At 39.6% G+C, this 16330-nt stretch overlaps 1 protein-coding gene across 11 annotated transcripts in view; it reads right to left on the bottom strand.

Moving 5' to 3' along the window:
• Positions 1–16330, bottom strand: part of LOC129771754 (potassium voltage-gated channel subfamily H member 6) — a 405800-nt gene that overhangs the window by 181177 nt on the left and 208293 nt on the right. The window contains exons 1-2 of one of the 11 annotated variants that reach the window (XM_055775763.1): positions 12185–12577; positions 1722–3109 (exon numbers count right to left, since the gene is read on the bottom strand). The exons of 8 other annotated variants lie outside the window; for them this stretch is intronic. In XM_055775763.1, coding sequence (XP_055631738.1) covers positions 1722–2834 — 1113 coding nt within the window. In that variant the 5' untranslated portion in view covers positions 2835–3109; positions 12185–12577. Of the gene's footprint in view, positions 1–1721; positions 3110–11836; positions 11961–12053; positions 12578–16330 lie in introns of those variants that run through there. 2 more of the 11 variants (XM_055775762.1, XM_055775764.1) reach the window with 2 other exon arrangements.

Consider the following 16330-nt stretch of genomic DNA (forward strand, 5'->3'; position numbering starts at 1 on the left):
TTCCGATAATTCCGGAATGATCAAGAATCCAAGTCAAGGAGATTTTGTTCTGAAAAGTAGTGTTTGTTGCTTGGTCCAGCTTACATGGGGTCAGTTCCGCGCATGTCACATTGCATCAGACGAGAGGTATACATTTTTTGACACAGTGACATATTTTTTTCAGTTACACACTAGATAGCGTCAGTCAACACCATATGCTGATGCTAAGACTTAATATGAAAATTAAAATCTGTTTTTGAAGATACAACAGAGTCACGCATCAGTTCTACCTAAAAAAATCTTCTAAAGAATTAATTATAAAATTTCGTTCCTTCCTAAGTTAATGACGAAAACGATAATTGAAGTAAGGCGAATGTAACACAATAAGTTGGTAGTCCCACGTTAACGATGCGGTCGTGTCTTCGACAGCCCAGTCCTGTTTTCATCAATTAATGTGCCAATTATGAAGTTCATAGGCCTCTTTCTTTGGAAAGTCCAATTAGGAGACCAATAAAGTGGTTCTGAGATTGAACTTCGCGCTAGGAAGACCCCGCATCGCAAATTGTGAGGGTGATAATTTCAATTCCTCGACATTGCACATTCATTATACAGTAGATATTCTTATTAAGGCCATGTCTGGCGAATATGGAGACTGGAATTACGCTACTATATTGAAGGAGGTTTTGGGACAGACCCAACCAAGACTAACGTCGCAGCCTCCGTAACGTTATTCGTAACGTTATTCATGCCTCCATATTCGCTATTCCCAGAAAATCCTTTCTAGTCAACTGTCAGGGTAAATTTCAAGGTAGGGCTCATTTTTGCTTATCAAACAAATAATTATGCAAGAATTTTTTCAAAATTTTAGGATTTTTAGAATGTATCGATATTATTTTAACGAGATATGTGTATTTGTTTCCGTCGTTTCCTTTTTTTTTTTGCAATCAATAATCCTTGTGAGGCCAAAAAGAACTCGAGACTATTCAGTGGATTACGGGCCACACTTGATTAGGCAAGTGATCGCTATACTCTAATGATGGTGATTTCGAGCACAAGGATAGCTCGTGCCGGAGGTTTTACTATACGCGGCCCTGTTCAAATTGGGAAAGTTGAAATCATCACATAAATCGTAGAAAATTGTCCTATTGCCATCATGATCGTCTTATCCTCTTCCATGCAAGTCCCTATTACCCAGAATTAAGATTGAGGATAAAAGAATCGAGCCTTAATAGCCTTAAAAGTTTTTGAAAAGCTATTCAACGTTCTTTATTTTTTGTAGTTAATTGATTTCGTCGCCTAAAAGAGCTTATTATAGAGAATCATGAGAATAATCTCTTTTCAAAAGAATAATGTTAAAATATGTTCTTCATTTTATCGATGTTAACTTAAACTAAAGATATTTGTTACAGGATCTTTCACAACTAAGCCGTTTTTGAAATCATGACACGATTCATAGGTGGAAGTTTTTAATTAAGTTCATTCGCCCTGCATTTTCATATTCAACAGACACAATCCCATATGCAATACAAACTTTGAGATTATTAATTTGTTGGACAAACGACACTTTGAAATTAGTAAAAACCAATAATTTTGTCATTCTTTCACATTTATTCGATGATATCATATCCCCATCCAGCGAGTTAAAATGTTCAAAATAAACGTCTGAATATTGCATGTGTGCACAGGAAATAATTTGCACTCTCCAACACCTGCCCCCCTTACTGGCTAACAAAGTTACTTACGGTTTCGACCGGTTCCGGGAGAATCTTCTCGAATCCAAGCCCCAGCAGCAGCTCTTTGGCACCGCCTTCCGTCGTCGCTTCCTGCTCGCCCCCGCCCCCGGTTGCCTTCTGGGAGATCTTTCGTGAGAGGTACTGGGGCGAAAACTTGGACCGGGACCTGGTGCTGTTCGCCTGCGACAGCTGTGATTTATCCGACTTGTTGTCGAGGGATTTCTGATTTTTCATTGACACCCGCTGCTCGGCGTTTCCCGCGCTCTCATTGTGCCACCAGGCGCCTTCATTCGAGCACGAGTCGTTGACATTGTTCAGAGAGATAGGAACTATGCAGGGCGTTTCATTTATGTTTACGATACGGTTCACGTCCTCAACGTCCAACATTTTGTTGCGCTGCTTGCCACAAGCGTCCGTGGAGTACGGCTTGCGGGTGGCGGTGGGAGAGGTTGTAACACTTTCCTTCGGATGATGGCTGCGATGATGGCTGTGATTATTGCTTTGCTTTTCATTCTGCCTTCGCTTACGGATTGCCTTCTGGGTTGGAGCATTCTGGTTGCCGATGTTATGGCCATCACTGTTATCAACATGTGGTAAGCAGTGACACTCACATTCGCTACAGTCCACCTTGGCAGCAGTGGCAGCGGCAGCATTAGCGACTGCGTTATCGGCGGTCGATAGGAAATTCTCCGATATGCTGAAAAAATGATCGGTGCTATTTCCGGTTCCGTTGTGATTGCCAGAGCCGATAGTCTTTTGGAGATTGGAACAGCTTTTCGCTCTGTAACTGTCCGCGCTATTCTCCGGTAGTAAACAATTCCTATCGCAGTGCGGCGAGTTTTCGTTAACCATCCGCATGATTTTCTTGGCACCGTTGAAAATATTGAGATTCGACAATGCCCGGATGGCGGTCTTTGTGATTGGTGGTGTCGTGACGATATTGTTCGATGAGTTCCGGCGCTTCATGCGCCCCTTCGGTTCCATGTAATCGGCCAGCTCCTGGTCGCCATTACTGCTCGAGGACTCGTAGCTCAGTGTTTCGCACTGCCGCAGCAAACTATCCAGCTTCTTGATCTCGGACAATTCGATGCAGGAGTTGGCACGTAAGCTTGACTCCGACATGATTCCCGGGACAACATTATTCACGGCCGGGCAGCGAAACGGTAGTCGAGTGGGGGATGAACACGGCGGGCTGTTGGTGGGATCGCATTGCAGTTCCACTTAAAAAAAACTGTTTGCTAGTTTTTGTCACTCGTTTCTCTCGTTTCTTAGCACTTCAAGTCACGATAATTCCAATACAACGAACACAACTCTTCCACTGCTTAATTCTTCGGTTTCTTTCGAGGGGCACTTATTCATTTATCACGATAATCCAGCTTTTGGGGTTGATTGTGTAACTAATTGCGGTGAGGGAGCAGAAGAAGAAAAAAAAATAAACAAACTTTTCGTGGTCAACGCAATTCCATTGGAATTGTGGAGCAAGGTTTTTTGGCGTGTGGTTGATTCGGTCGAGATCCGGCAGGATTGATTTCAGGACGCACCGAAATGGAAATCTGACGTGGCCCAACGTTTCATAATCGATCCAGTGAGACAGAGAGCGGGAGGGAGGTGTTTTGATGTATTGGGATACACATTATATTGATTACGAGTCAGAAGGACAAAGCTAGTCAAATGAATCCATGTTCAGTCTCTTTAAAAGTTAATGCTTTAATGCTAAATTTCATTCCAAATCCCCTGGGAAATAATTGAAATAGACAGAATTGGCTTCCCAACATTTTAGATACTCTTTTTTACGACAATAAATGCGAACGCGGAAACCACCGGCAACCATAGTTAACATTATCTATTGTTCCATCACAGAGGAGCTTTTTCACCTTTTTCACTAATTGAATCTGCCTGTTGGAAATCCAGATGGCGGTTGTCAGTGAGGGTAAAATGTTTAAGAACCAGAATAGATTCCTAGCGTGACCCGAACTCGGTCACGCATTCGCATTTGACACAGCGATGACATAATTACATAATGAAGCTCGCCACGATTTATTGTCCACCAAAATTGGATTAGGATTTACTGCAGGGTGTGAACTAGTTGGGTGTGATTTCATTACCCAGGAAGCGTATGGCGTTTTTCGTTTATGAAATTCAAGATGTACCATAAATACTACGAAGATTCACAGGATTTGGACTGAAAGCATTTCTGTACCCGACGAAGGCAGCTGGTTCTAAAACTGTTTCGGAAGTGGTGGCTTTGTTGGGAGCTATACAATCTACAGCAGAGGTTATCAAACTATTTTTAGCAAAAGACCCCTTTTCCTGAATTAATTGATACCTCAAACCCCTATAGGCATTTTTTAAACAAAAACTATTTCTAGTTTTTGTGTTATTCATACAAAATTCTTACTAATTTCAAGAGTTTGCGGTTGGTTAGCCTGTTATAAGGCCGTAACAACTATATCGCCATCAACAGAAAATACTGTTTCTCCGCGCTTGGAATATCATTTCAATATTTCGCTTAGCCACAGATTTCTCAAAGTATGTGGCAATACTCCAATTTTTGAAGGGCTGCTAAAAATGTATGGTATTAATTTTGAGAGTCATTTTTATGTGCGAATGTGCGTGTTTGCTGCGAATTCAGAGCGCCGGCAAAAACTTCTGTTTAAATTCGTTGAACATGCAATAAGTTGATAAGTTTTTCATTGTAAGCGTTCTATTTAGGATCTACTGTGTAAGTTCGTGCACTTTCTTCAATAAAAAAGGTGTATTTGATGAAAGATTTATATTTTATATTTTTTTTTCAAAAAATTACTTACTATATTAAAATTTTTTTTTTCATATTGTTTTTTAGTGTACCCAAAGGCACATTAAAATGAACTTACAAGGCAGTGGCAAGCAGTGTTTTTGGGCTTAACGGGCAGTGGCAACTATATTGCACCGATTGATCTGAAATTTGGAACACACCTTTATCTCTGTAGTCATTATAAAACTGTGTATTTCATGATCTTGAAAATCCAAGATGGCGGCCACTACAAAATGGCGGATCACATATTTTCCCAGAACCTCATCGATATGGGTTTTCCAAAACCCCATCAATATGGGTATCAAATAAAAGGGCTTGACTAGTAGAATATGACTAGTAGAATATGAAGAATAATTAATGAAAAATTCAAATCCAAGATGGCTGCCACTACAAAATGGCGGACTACATTTTTTTTTTAAACCCGATTGATATGGGTATCAAATGAAAGGGCTTGAATAAAGAAATATTCTAATGAAACAGATAATGTACTAAAAGATAGAAAATAATTAGGCAAGTAGCAGTTAGCAGTTATCACACCTCTCCTTCAGTAGTCTAGGGCATTGATAAGACTAAAATAAAATCGTGGAGCACGTTGGATTTCCATTATCCACAATTAACTACTTCATGATACGTCCCACGTGCCACGGTCATGCCAACATCTTGTCGAGTTGGCGCGAAATCCGTCCATGGTCGGAGCAATCGATATACTGTGAACGGGACTTCAAACTAAATCCTCACTTTCCAGTTGTTGAAGGATATCGTTATTCAAATTTGCCGCTTTTCCCACCTAAGACGAAGAAAATAAAAGTGGGTTATATCTGTGATATAACCGTAAGGTTGACGCAGGACTATCGTTAGCTTTGTAATCAGTTGTCTGAAATTGCTTCTAAATCAATTTTCAATAAATGGATATTTAGTTTTCCCTTGGAATCGTCTTGCGGTATGTTCAAATGTAGGGAAGCCGCGGGTAAGACGGACAGTGGGGGTATTATGGACAGGTGGTTGATTTGGATAGTTGTATTATACATTTCAAATTTCTGGGAACCCCTGCTACATGTTATTCTAGAATATTTAAACCATCCTATGACAATGAATACTGATCAAAAGTGAAATAGGGAAACAAAAACCGATAATCAAATATGATTCCGCGTGTGGATGTAATTTTTGCGGCTTCGATATTAAGCATTTTGAGTGATTTAATTGCAAAATTCACTTATGGTTATATTTCGGTTTGTGAGTTGACAGAGAAGCGATATTAGGTATGTCGTAAGTGGTAAATTTAAATTATTAAAATAATTGCACTGGTGGGGTTTAAATGAACAGTCACATCCATAATCACATCCAATGCATGATGGAAAGTGAAGGGAATAATATTGAACTCTTTTTTATATGACTTTCTCTTTTTGTTCTATTCCAGTTACTGGACGCACAAACACTGAGAAGGAGCGAAATTATTCCTCTCGCGAGCGATAAACTTCTACGCTTCGTATATTATTGACCTGTCCATATTCCCCCACTATATGTCTATTTTACCCGCATCGATAAAAATGTTCTACTTTCGGCTTGTTTTAATTTCAGTAAAAAAACATGAAAAAACACATTTTTATAAAACATTTAAACAATTATTTCGAAAACCAGTATATTGTTCTGTAAGAAACTGCTTTTATGTTTTGGAAAACATGAGTTTCCAAAGATATACTTGAAGTTTTCCTTAACATGTCCGTCTTACCCCCCCCTCTCCCCTATACGAAATAATATTCTTTCGCTTGTGTACGCTATCGTTGTAGGGTACAGTAACGGCTGTCAAGAGACAGAAACTAAGTGTCCGAAAAGCATAACGTTTGTAACGCATTAAGAAAATATAAAATAAATAAACTGGGAGCAGGTCTCTTTTTGACACTCAAATCTTCAAGACGTGTTTATTCAATCCTCCGTACACCCGCAATTTTTTTTCCGTGATATAAAAAAATCACGGGAACACCTAGTTAACTGCCAAAATGTGTGTGAAATCATATTCTCCCCTTAGGTACATTTACAAACAAACGATTTTTCATGTCCGTTCATCCCGGCAGCAAAAGAGAAACTGACAGAGGTTGAACAATCGACGCATCTTGCACCATGCATCATCCGCAGACCAGTCGATACTGAAATGAAATTTCAAGAAGCTATCTATGTTTATGATGATATAAACAGGCCGCTTTCGAAGCAGTTTTGAGCTATTGAAACAAGTTGTTGTTGCCAATAAATAAAACTATGAATGGGTTATACCTGTGATATAACTGCAAGGTTGACGTAGGACTGCCGTTGGCTTAGTAATCAATTGTATTTTTGGGTAAGATATCGCCGCTGCGTAGAGCTATCTTTTGTGTGTTATTGATTAAACTAGTGAATGAATGAAACTATTAACGAATTTAATTGCAAACAAATTCCGAGTTAAGTCAATTCATGCATTATGGAAGTAGTTATCGCAGCAAATAGTTATCAACATTTTACCTAATCATCAAACGGTATGCGTAGAAGTTCAGTGAGCTGACAACATGAAAAGATATCTTCTAATGCAGTCTTGAATAATCGAGCGTTGCATTTGTACCCACTTTTGTAGACCGTGATAGCAAAACGAATTCCGGAGTGTATAAATGCATGGAGGTATAAAAGTACTGCCGACATGAATGCATCTGCAATGCCGATTTTCCCAACTTCTTGGTTTCGGAATCTGTATTGGGAATACACATTACGGTTTGCAAAAATGCAAGCGAGTACAAAAGTACCCGTAGTTTGCAACTATTTTGCAATGCCAATTTCTCCGGGCTTCATGTGTTAGAAATCTGTGTTAGGGAAACATTCCAATTTGAAAAAAACGCAAACGAGTACAAAAGTACCCGCAGCATGCATCTATTTTGCAATGTCGATTTCCCCAGGCTTCGAGTGTTAGGGAATCATTGCGATTTGCAGAAACGCAAGCTAGTACAAAAGTACTCGTAGTTTGCACCTATTTTGCAATGCCAATTCCCCCAGACTCCATGTTTTTGAAATATGTGTTAGGGAAACATTCCAATTTGCAAAAAACGCAAACGAGTACAAAAGTATCCGCAACATGCATCTATTTTGCAATGCCGATTTCCCCAGGCTTCATGATTTTGAAATCTGTGTTAGGGAAACATTCCAATTTGCGAAAACGCAAACGAGTACAAAAGTACCCGCTGCTTGCATCTAATTTACTATGCCGAGTTCCACAGGTTCCATGGTTTTGAAGTCTGTGTTAGGGAAACATCCCAATTTCCAGATACGCAAGCGAGTGCAAAAGTACCCGCTGTCTGCATCTATTTTTCCAACGCCGATTTCCCCTGGCTCCGTGGTTTTGAAGTCTGTGTTAGGGAAGAATCCATCCATTCCAGCGATCGTACCTCAATCATTGCGCAATCATAACTGAGTGGATTTCCGAGCGGCACTCGCTTATATACCGATTGGTGTGATTTCAATAGCCTGTTTAGAAAGCAATTTTAAAGCTATTGAAACAAGTTTTGGGATCCGAAAGTAATAAGCATAAAACGCGTAGACATTTTATCTTTCGAATGAAATGTTTATCATACCATTTCGTTCAGTTGTTTAGGAGCTATTAACGCTCAAAATCTCGTTCTCCGGCGTAACGCTTTCGTTTTCGGAACTTTGAACTTACACCCCAGTATAGAAATGAAAAACGTAGTCCTACGTCAAAAAAACATCACTCGTAGAGATTTAATCTTTCCTATAAATTTATTCTCATAACACTTCGTTCATCCGGCAGAGAGATATTAACGCTCAAAACCTTGTAATCTGAGCGTGACCCCCTCGTTTTCGACGCTTTGAGCTTACATCCCAGTAATGAAATGAAAGACATAGTAGAAACCAAGAAAGGTTCTATAACATGGACTTTTCCACAGTGCCTTGTTTTGTTAAATAATACCATAAATAATAACCGGTTACCTTCATTTATAATCACTTTTTTTTTAATGTGATATACTTATGGTCATGGGTGTCACCTCTCTAAGGGTTACATCCAGGATGGACTGCCTCCTGTAGCTCTTTAAATGTTCAACTAATCCCTAGGAGTAGAATCGAGCAACGAACATATGCAACATTTCGCTGAAGGGTAAAGCACATAAGGTAAATGATTTTGGTTTGTCCAGTCGAAAAAATGGTCATGGTTTGCCCACTTTTTTGAATGCTCTAATTCAGTGCTCCTGTGTCAAATAAGGTATTCGAATGTTTCAAAACATATAAAAAAAATTGTTATTCATAATTTACAGTAGTTTTATAGTATATTTTTACGGAATCACATGTTTCAAAGGATTATAAAATACACCTTCTATTTGTATCAAGGCGCCCCTCATTTGAGCTAACTTTTAATCGATCACCAGATGATTATTCGGCACGTATTCAGACCTTTTCTGGACTATAACACTTACAAATATTGTAAACATCTTGCTTGCACATCATTTGTATCAAATTTACATAGCCAAACCATTAAATTAAAGCATTTTAATGAACTCAATTCTGATCATGAGTTGTCCAATTCAATAATGTTGTTTTGTCCACATGATTCCTATGGCAACCGCTTGGCGCGCTGCAGTTTGTGTATTGTGTCCTTCGCGCATAGCAGAAATAATGTTTTTCTGTGTTGAGTGTGTTGAGGGTAACACTTCTAAAATGCCCAAGAAAAGGCAATATTCTGAAGAAAGCCTAAACTATGAATGGATCAACATGATGATAGTAAACTCAAGCAATGATAAATGCAACCTCTACTTGTGAATTCGAATGTTTTCATTCAAAAATGGTGATTTCTAAAACCGGACAAACCATGATCATTTTTTAGGCAAACCATGATCAGAGGTGGTCAAACCATGATCATAATTCCTCTTTAAGGAACTTGTGAAACGTTGAAAAACATAAAAATTTGAATAATTTCAACATCTTATGGTAGTATTTGCAACTAGAGACTTGGGGCTTTTCAACAAACCCAAACTCGTATCGATTATATGTGATTTTCATGAAGAAAAATCGATTTGCATTTACTAGTTACGTAAAAACACCCAAAATCGAACAAACCAAGGTCATTTACCCTACTTTATTCGATTTTTCTTGTACAAGTGGAGGCTAACGACCATCGGTAGAGGCCAGGCCAGTAAAGTTTAAATAAGCTGACTTGGGGTCGTTATTGGGCCAATAGAAGCTCGCTAAATCATTTTGGGTGACTCAATGGGCGACTTCAAATCATTCCATGCTATGGGTACGGCACAAGCCAGGAAACCTTGGATTTCTTTTATTACGCCGAAGATGGAAATTTAGATTCCTTATGAGAGATCAAAGCGAAGTGAATCCATGTATAAACATCAACCGCCAAACCTAATGCAATGCATGTATTTGAGTTAGCTCGAAAAGTCTTCATTGAGTAACTTTATCAACAACAATTTATGCAATTGAGCCAAGCATTGAATTTGAAAGACATGTCAGAGAAATCTTTCTGCCTGACAGCACTCAACCGTGTCTGAAGGAACATTCGAGCCGCTTCGTTAGGATATTCTATATCACCTGTCGTATTCACCAGACATTGTTCTGCTGACTCCGACTCATGCCCCCACCTGGCAGCCCTTCTCTGCTTACAAAGAAACTAAAAATTAGGACAATTCATGGAACGCCTCAGAAGAGGAGGAGGAGGTTTCAAGGATGGGACGTAGCTAGCGTCTGACAATACATTGAATACTATCTCAATAGATACAAATAACTCAACACCAAAATGTGCTAAAATTATTAACTTTTATTTTGAGAGAAATGAAACAGAGGATGAAGAGAAAAACTTATTAGTGTTAGAAATACAATATTATTTCTTCATCAGATGTGCTTTTCTAACAACTTGTTCCATAAGTCATATAATACATATTTTAACGTGGAAAGACGATCCCGTGATTCGAAATGCGATATAAAATGGATAGGTCAGAAGTGCGTATGAAAATTCAAAATAATAGAAACCAGAAACCAGAAACCGCACATGAAAGAACGTTAAGAAACGTGCTTGAATTATTGATTAATAGCTCTCTCGAAATATAACGCGCACTCAGCAAACTGCCCATCATTTTGGTAATTAAGTTGAAGTCGACTGGAATCCTTGGCCAAAATTATCCTGAAATTCCTCCACCCGAATTTTGTTTAATTGCTCCACACTTTTCACTGCAGTCTTCGGTTCTTATCCATATATATTAAACGCCAACAACCATGCTCCACTTATTATGTTGATTCTCGTTGGTAAAGACCATCCATTTCACGAATGTTTTCATCACATCACAATCACTGTCCACAACGTGCGTCCTCGCGTCTGTTTACCACTAGCACTGACACACTTGGCTCCAGCAGCGGATCTCATAAAACCCAATCAACACTATCGAATTCCGGGGCAGCAGGATTAATATTTACATATGCGAGGCGTTCGTAATTAAACAAGTCCCCACAGCACCCTTCTCCCTGTCAGGACCTGACCCATCGGTTTATCCAACCACCCGGATTATTTGCCGGATGGATTCGCTCTCTCGGCGTTCTCGGTGGTGAGGCTGTCAGAGCATGTGCTTTCTTTCTTATCCTGTTCCCTCCCACACAGGCTTCGCGTCTGTCGTTGCTGTTAAAAGTCGGCATAATTTATTTATTCTGTTGTGACAACATGACAAACTCTAGTCAAAAAAAAAAACGTCGTCGTTATATTCTGCAGACACACAGACCGTGTGGACTACAAAGACGATGCTGCTGTTTTTTACCCGCAAGGCAGCAGCAGCAGCAGCGTTGGGTCACAGGTTGGTTAGTTTGAATGGAAATGTGTTATGGATCAAGCCAAATGCTGCTGTATACCGCCACTCGATATGACCACCCGAGGAACCGTTATTGGGGTTTGTTTTTGTCCTAGTGTTATGCTTTTGATTGTTTTATTTCACTGCAAGACGGTGCAAGAAAAACAATTTCGTATTCAACGATAGCTAGCTCGTGTCCTAATATGGCAAAAGTTGACTCAATCAAGTCGCTTCCAAGCTTTCCCTATTCATAACCGGTCGTTTGGTTCGGCTTTTCAATAAATATATGATGCCACACAAATGTACGAGATATTTCTCTTCCGCTCTCACTGGCAAGCTGGATGCTTCTCTTCGCTACTGATTGCTATAATCAGGATTGAAAAACATCATTTCTACGGAGACTGTGAGCTTTTCATCTCTCGCGTTTTAGATTTTTTTTCCCCCATTCCCGTTTTTTATTATTCAATTTTGATTTTAACATGGGTTAGATGCTGAGATCTAACTTTCACTACACGCACAGCTTTACGGATTCACACAGGATCTCCGGACAGAGAACACTAGTTCAAATATCCATCCGCCCCGAGTTCAACTGCTGCCGTGGGCTTCACAGCAAATCACTTCACGCTTTTTTTGGCCAATCACTTATTATATAATTTCCCCTTTCCGGGTATCGTGTTGACATTTTTCTCGCACAATTTATGATATCGCGATTCATTAGCGGAGCGTTTCGGTTACCGGAACTGTTCGGTGCTGGTGGCGAACGGTGGTGACACACACATACACGAGCCCGCAGCAGCACAGGAATGCGCTATAAATCAGATAACCACTTTTGCCTCCAGATAACTCTGTCAAACGAAAAACAACACCTTGCTGGCCGCGATACCCCAACGGTTATGTGTGCTTCAGAGTCTCCCCGGAGGGGACTCCGAAATGTTTCCGCGGTTCCTCTGCTAGAACACTCGGGCCGGAAGGGGACAGCAGCTTTGATGGCGGGCGTGAAAGATCCTCCCCCACTATGTTATGTGTGTGTTCTGTTTTGTCGAAGGCCCGGGTGCGACGACGTTTTCTGGCCACAGAACCAACCGAAGCGATAGTCCTATTTGCACTGATTTCCTCGCTATGCTAAATGATCGTCATTTGCTCTCGTTTCTTCCCGTCGTTTTCTGTTGGTCGTCGTCGTTGTCGTTGTTGTTGTTGTCGGTGTACTAGCTCCGGCCTCGGGCCTCGATAGAAGAAGGAAAGTTGTAACATCCACCCGCACAAAGCTGACAGAAATTAAATTGCACACGCTAGAGCACGGCAAGCTCTCAGCCGAGCTGGTCTCCTCGCTGACTCGACAACACAGATGCTGATTCCCCCAAAACACACAGGACAAACATCTACACCTATTCCCAAGCACACCTACACCTACACACTGGCAGGAACGGATACACGGCGCACGACCTACACACCGGTGGCAGTCGTCGTTCCCCAAACCAGGCGGTCCTTTCGCCAGAGCAACTCGTCTATTCCTAGACATGGCTTTGTGTGTTAAATCACCTTTCGGTATAATGTGTTTGAAATCGAGAGAAACAGACAGAGCTGGATAGCGAAAGGATATACGAGAGACAGAGCGAGAGAGAGGAAAACAGCTAGCGAGAGAGAGAGAGAGAGAAAGTGCGCGCGTGTGCGAGCAGGTCCTTTTGCCACCCACCCGCCGGAAAAATGTGTGTCTGCGAGAGGCAATACACAATAAAAATAAATGTAGGAACGGATTGAATGAGTTTCCTACAAATGCACTGTCGTTGTTCTCAACGATATTGATGTACTTAATAGTGTTGCTGGCCGTTGTTGCTTTCATGTTGATGATGACAATCACCATGATGGGGAGAATTCCTTTGGAAGGGATGCATACACCGAAGGGGGTGCGGACGGTCTAACCCATCCGAGGGGACTCTTGATGGAAGAATAGATGAGCTTGAGGAATATTTGAGTAGCCACTCGGGGAGGTCGTCTTACTTCGTCAGTAAGTAAAGTTTTCCGGTGTAAAAGTGTTGCTGTAGCGAAAATGAGCAACTTGCCAACTATTGGAAGCTTTCTCTGATTCATTCGAATTTATTTTGTGATCAGAGCAAGTATGGCTCTGCTTGGATAATACATAAGGGACTAAAGTATAAAACGTCCCACCCGAACATGCAAGAATATAGATGCAAAACATTTGGGCAATCCTGATAGATAATGACCGCATTCTACCCATGCGACTTTCAAAATTGTAACGTATTTAAAAGAAATGATACAATGAAATTATTATCGAATCAGTTTTCAATGGCCCAAAATAGGACAGAGGCAATTTTATAGACCGAATACACTGAATTAAGTGCAAAAGGAATGGTACTGATGAACGAAACGATACGACATGTTTGACGTATGACGAACAATAAATTAAAAATCATAGCGGTGGTGTCCACCGCAATTTTCACGTAGGACTATGGAATTATTTTATTCAATTCATTTGTGTATCCCTTCGAATATTAATTTAAAATACATCGAAATGTTTCAATTAACTCTTTGGTAGCTCTGAGAAATTAACTCACTCGCAATAGCAGCCAGAAATAGTTTATTCATGACTCATTCTTGCCCTCGAGTTAACAATACTCAAGCTACCCGTATATTGCAATTTGTTTCTTTTCTTTCAATGCACACATAGGCTAATATATGATTGTGCCACGTTTACCCGAAAGACAGTCACCCGAATGGAACATTTACCCAAATGCAACATTTATCCAACATTCTCTCGAAAGTAACATTTATCGAAATAAACAGTAACAGTACCGCTATTTTCAACTAGAAGGAATTTTTATATTTAACTATGATGAACAATTTTCGAATGATTACATTTTTTATGTCCAATTATTACATTCACTCTCCCGCTGTGTCAAATCAGTTCCACAGTTTGCGCAGCGTGAGCCAATTCAGCAGAAAGGAGAATGTCTCTAAAACGGTGGGAGACATAATATCTAAGGAGGAAGGTTCGTACAGTAAGTTACATTCAATGCGACATTTTGCTAATTGGACAGACCTGTAATGCGACACGTTTAATTGGACATTTTTACCTCTAAGGCCGGGGTGACACTGGATCGGAGTTCACGAAAATTTGATTGTGCGATAACTGACGAAGAGAAACAAACAATTTTGCTCGATAGAAGCTGACAAATTCGAACGATACAAGTGGGAAACAATGTAACCACACCAACACAATTATATATAGTTGTTTACTTTCACGATTGTATGCGTTTCGTGCAACCTTATTTTCGTAAGAAGCTGCAGGCAGTATCACCGTGGCCTAATTGCACTTTTTTGAAAACATCGAGTTCGAGGCCCAAATTGTGGCCCCACATTGAAAGTCGCCACCAGGCGTCTACACTTTACCACTATCATCGCCAATGTCCAATTGCAGGTCTAAATCGCCTCCAATGCGACACTGAGTGGTGCCTCGGCATGTCGCATTTAATGTAAATTACTGTATATACTGTTATTGATGTTAGTATCATCATGATAAACACGTATCGTCATGGTAAACACAATACATTGAATTATTAAATAATTATGCGAACTAATAATTTACATACGCTTAAAATACAACATAAAAATATGATTTCTGAATAAATCTCATTTTTTTCAGTTTCGAACACACTCCGTATAAAAGCAATTTTATTGCGCCCTCTAGTCCAAAGACAATAAAACAACAAAAAAAGACTACAATCAATAATTAAAATCAGTTTTTGCGGGTTCAATATTCAATAATATATTTCGATAAAATACTAGCTCATTGGCTTCAATTTGATATGTTGATCATTTAAATTAGTTCAGTGCTTCAATTGTTATGAATTTTGGAAAACAGCAATTTTTGGGAAAAAGTGGACGATAATTGATTTCGGTCCACCTTAAGATGTACATGGAACCCTAATGAAAATTATACGGGTCTAATGTTTTGCGATAAAGAACAAAATTACCACTTTTGACGAAAATCTGAGAACCACTAAATCGGTTTGGCATGCAATAGCTGTAATAATATTATGATAACATAATACAGGTAAACTTCGATATAACGTACATTTCACTTTCAAAATTGTACGTTGTATCGAATTGTATGTTATATCGAAGCATAATAAAGTACTCACAAACGTAGTCTATAATAAATTATTGTGTTGCTGTTTTAGTAAAGTTAATGAATAACTTCAATCAGAAAACGAAGCCAGTCTTTCTCATGATGCTTCCCTTCGTACTGTTGATTAAAACCTGATTCATTTAGAATCCGGAATCACAAAACCAGTTGTATTTCGGGATTGATTGAAGGTACAAAACTTGTTTTAGCATCACAATACAGATAATTCATTGTTCTATCAGAAAAAAAATATTGAAAAAAAATTTCCTTTACACTTTGTAAAAGTGTACGTTATATCGAAGGTACGTTATAACGAGGGTACGTTATATCGAAGTTTCCCTGTATAAGTGTCATTACCTTCCTTGAATAGTGTATGTGATATAATTCACTTTATATATTTATACTAGCTAACCCGGCAAACTTCGTCCCGCCCATTTACTTGATTAATTCTCGAGTAATGCAGAAATTTGTGTTTTATTTGTATGGCAGCCACCCCTAAGAGAGGGGGGAGGGGTATCTAACCACCATAGAAACATTCATTGCACCCTAAAGTTTCCATATGCCTAATTTGGTTTAATTTGCTTGATTAATTCTCGGGTAATGCAAAAATTTGTGTTTCATTTGTACGGCAGCCCCCTCTAAGAGAGGGGGAAGGAGTATCTTAACACCATAGAAACATTTATTGCATCCTAAAACCTTCACATGCCAAATTTGGTTTCATTTGCTTGATTAATTCTCGAGTAATGCAGAAATTTGTGTTTCATTTGTATGGCAGCCCCCCCTTTGAGTGGGGGAAGGACTGTCTAACCATCATAGAAACATTTATTGCACCCTAAAACTTTCACATGCCAACTTTGGTTTTGTTTGA

This window comes from Toxorhynchites rutilus, chromosome 2 (genome assembly GCF_029784135.1).
Source record: "Toxorhynchites rutilus septentrionalis strain SRP chromosome 2, ASM2978413v1, whole genome shotgun sequence".
NCBI classification, from domain to species: domain Eukaryota; kingdom Metazoa; phylum Arthropoda; class Insecta; order Diptera; family Culicidae; genus Toxorhynchites; species Toxorhynchites rutilus.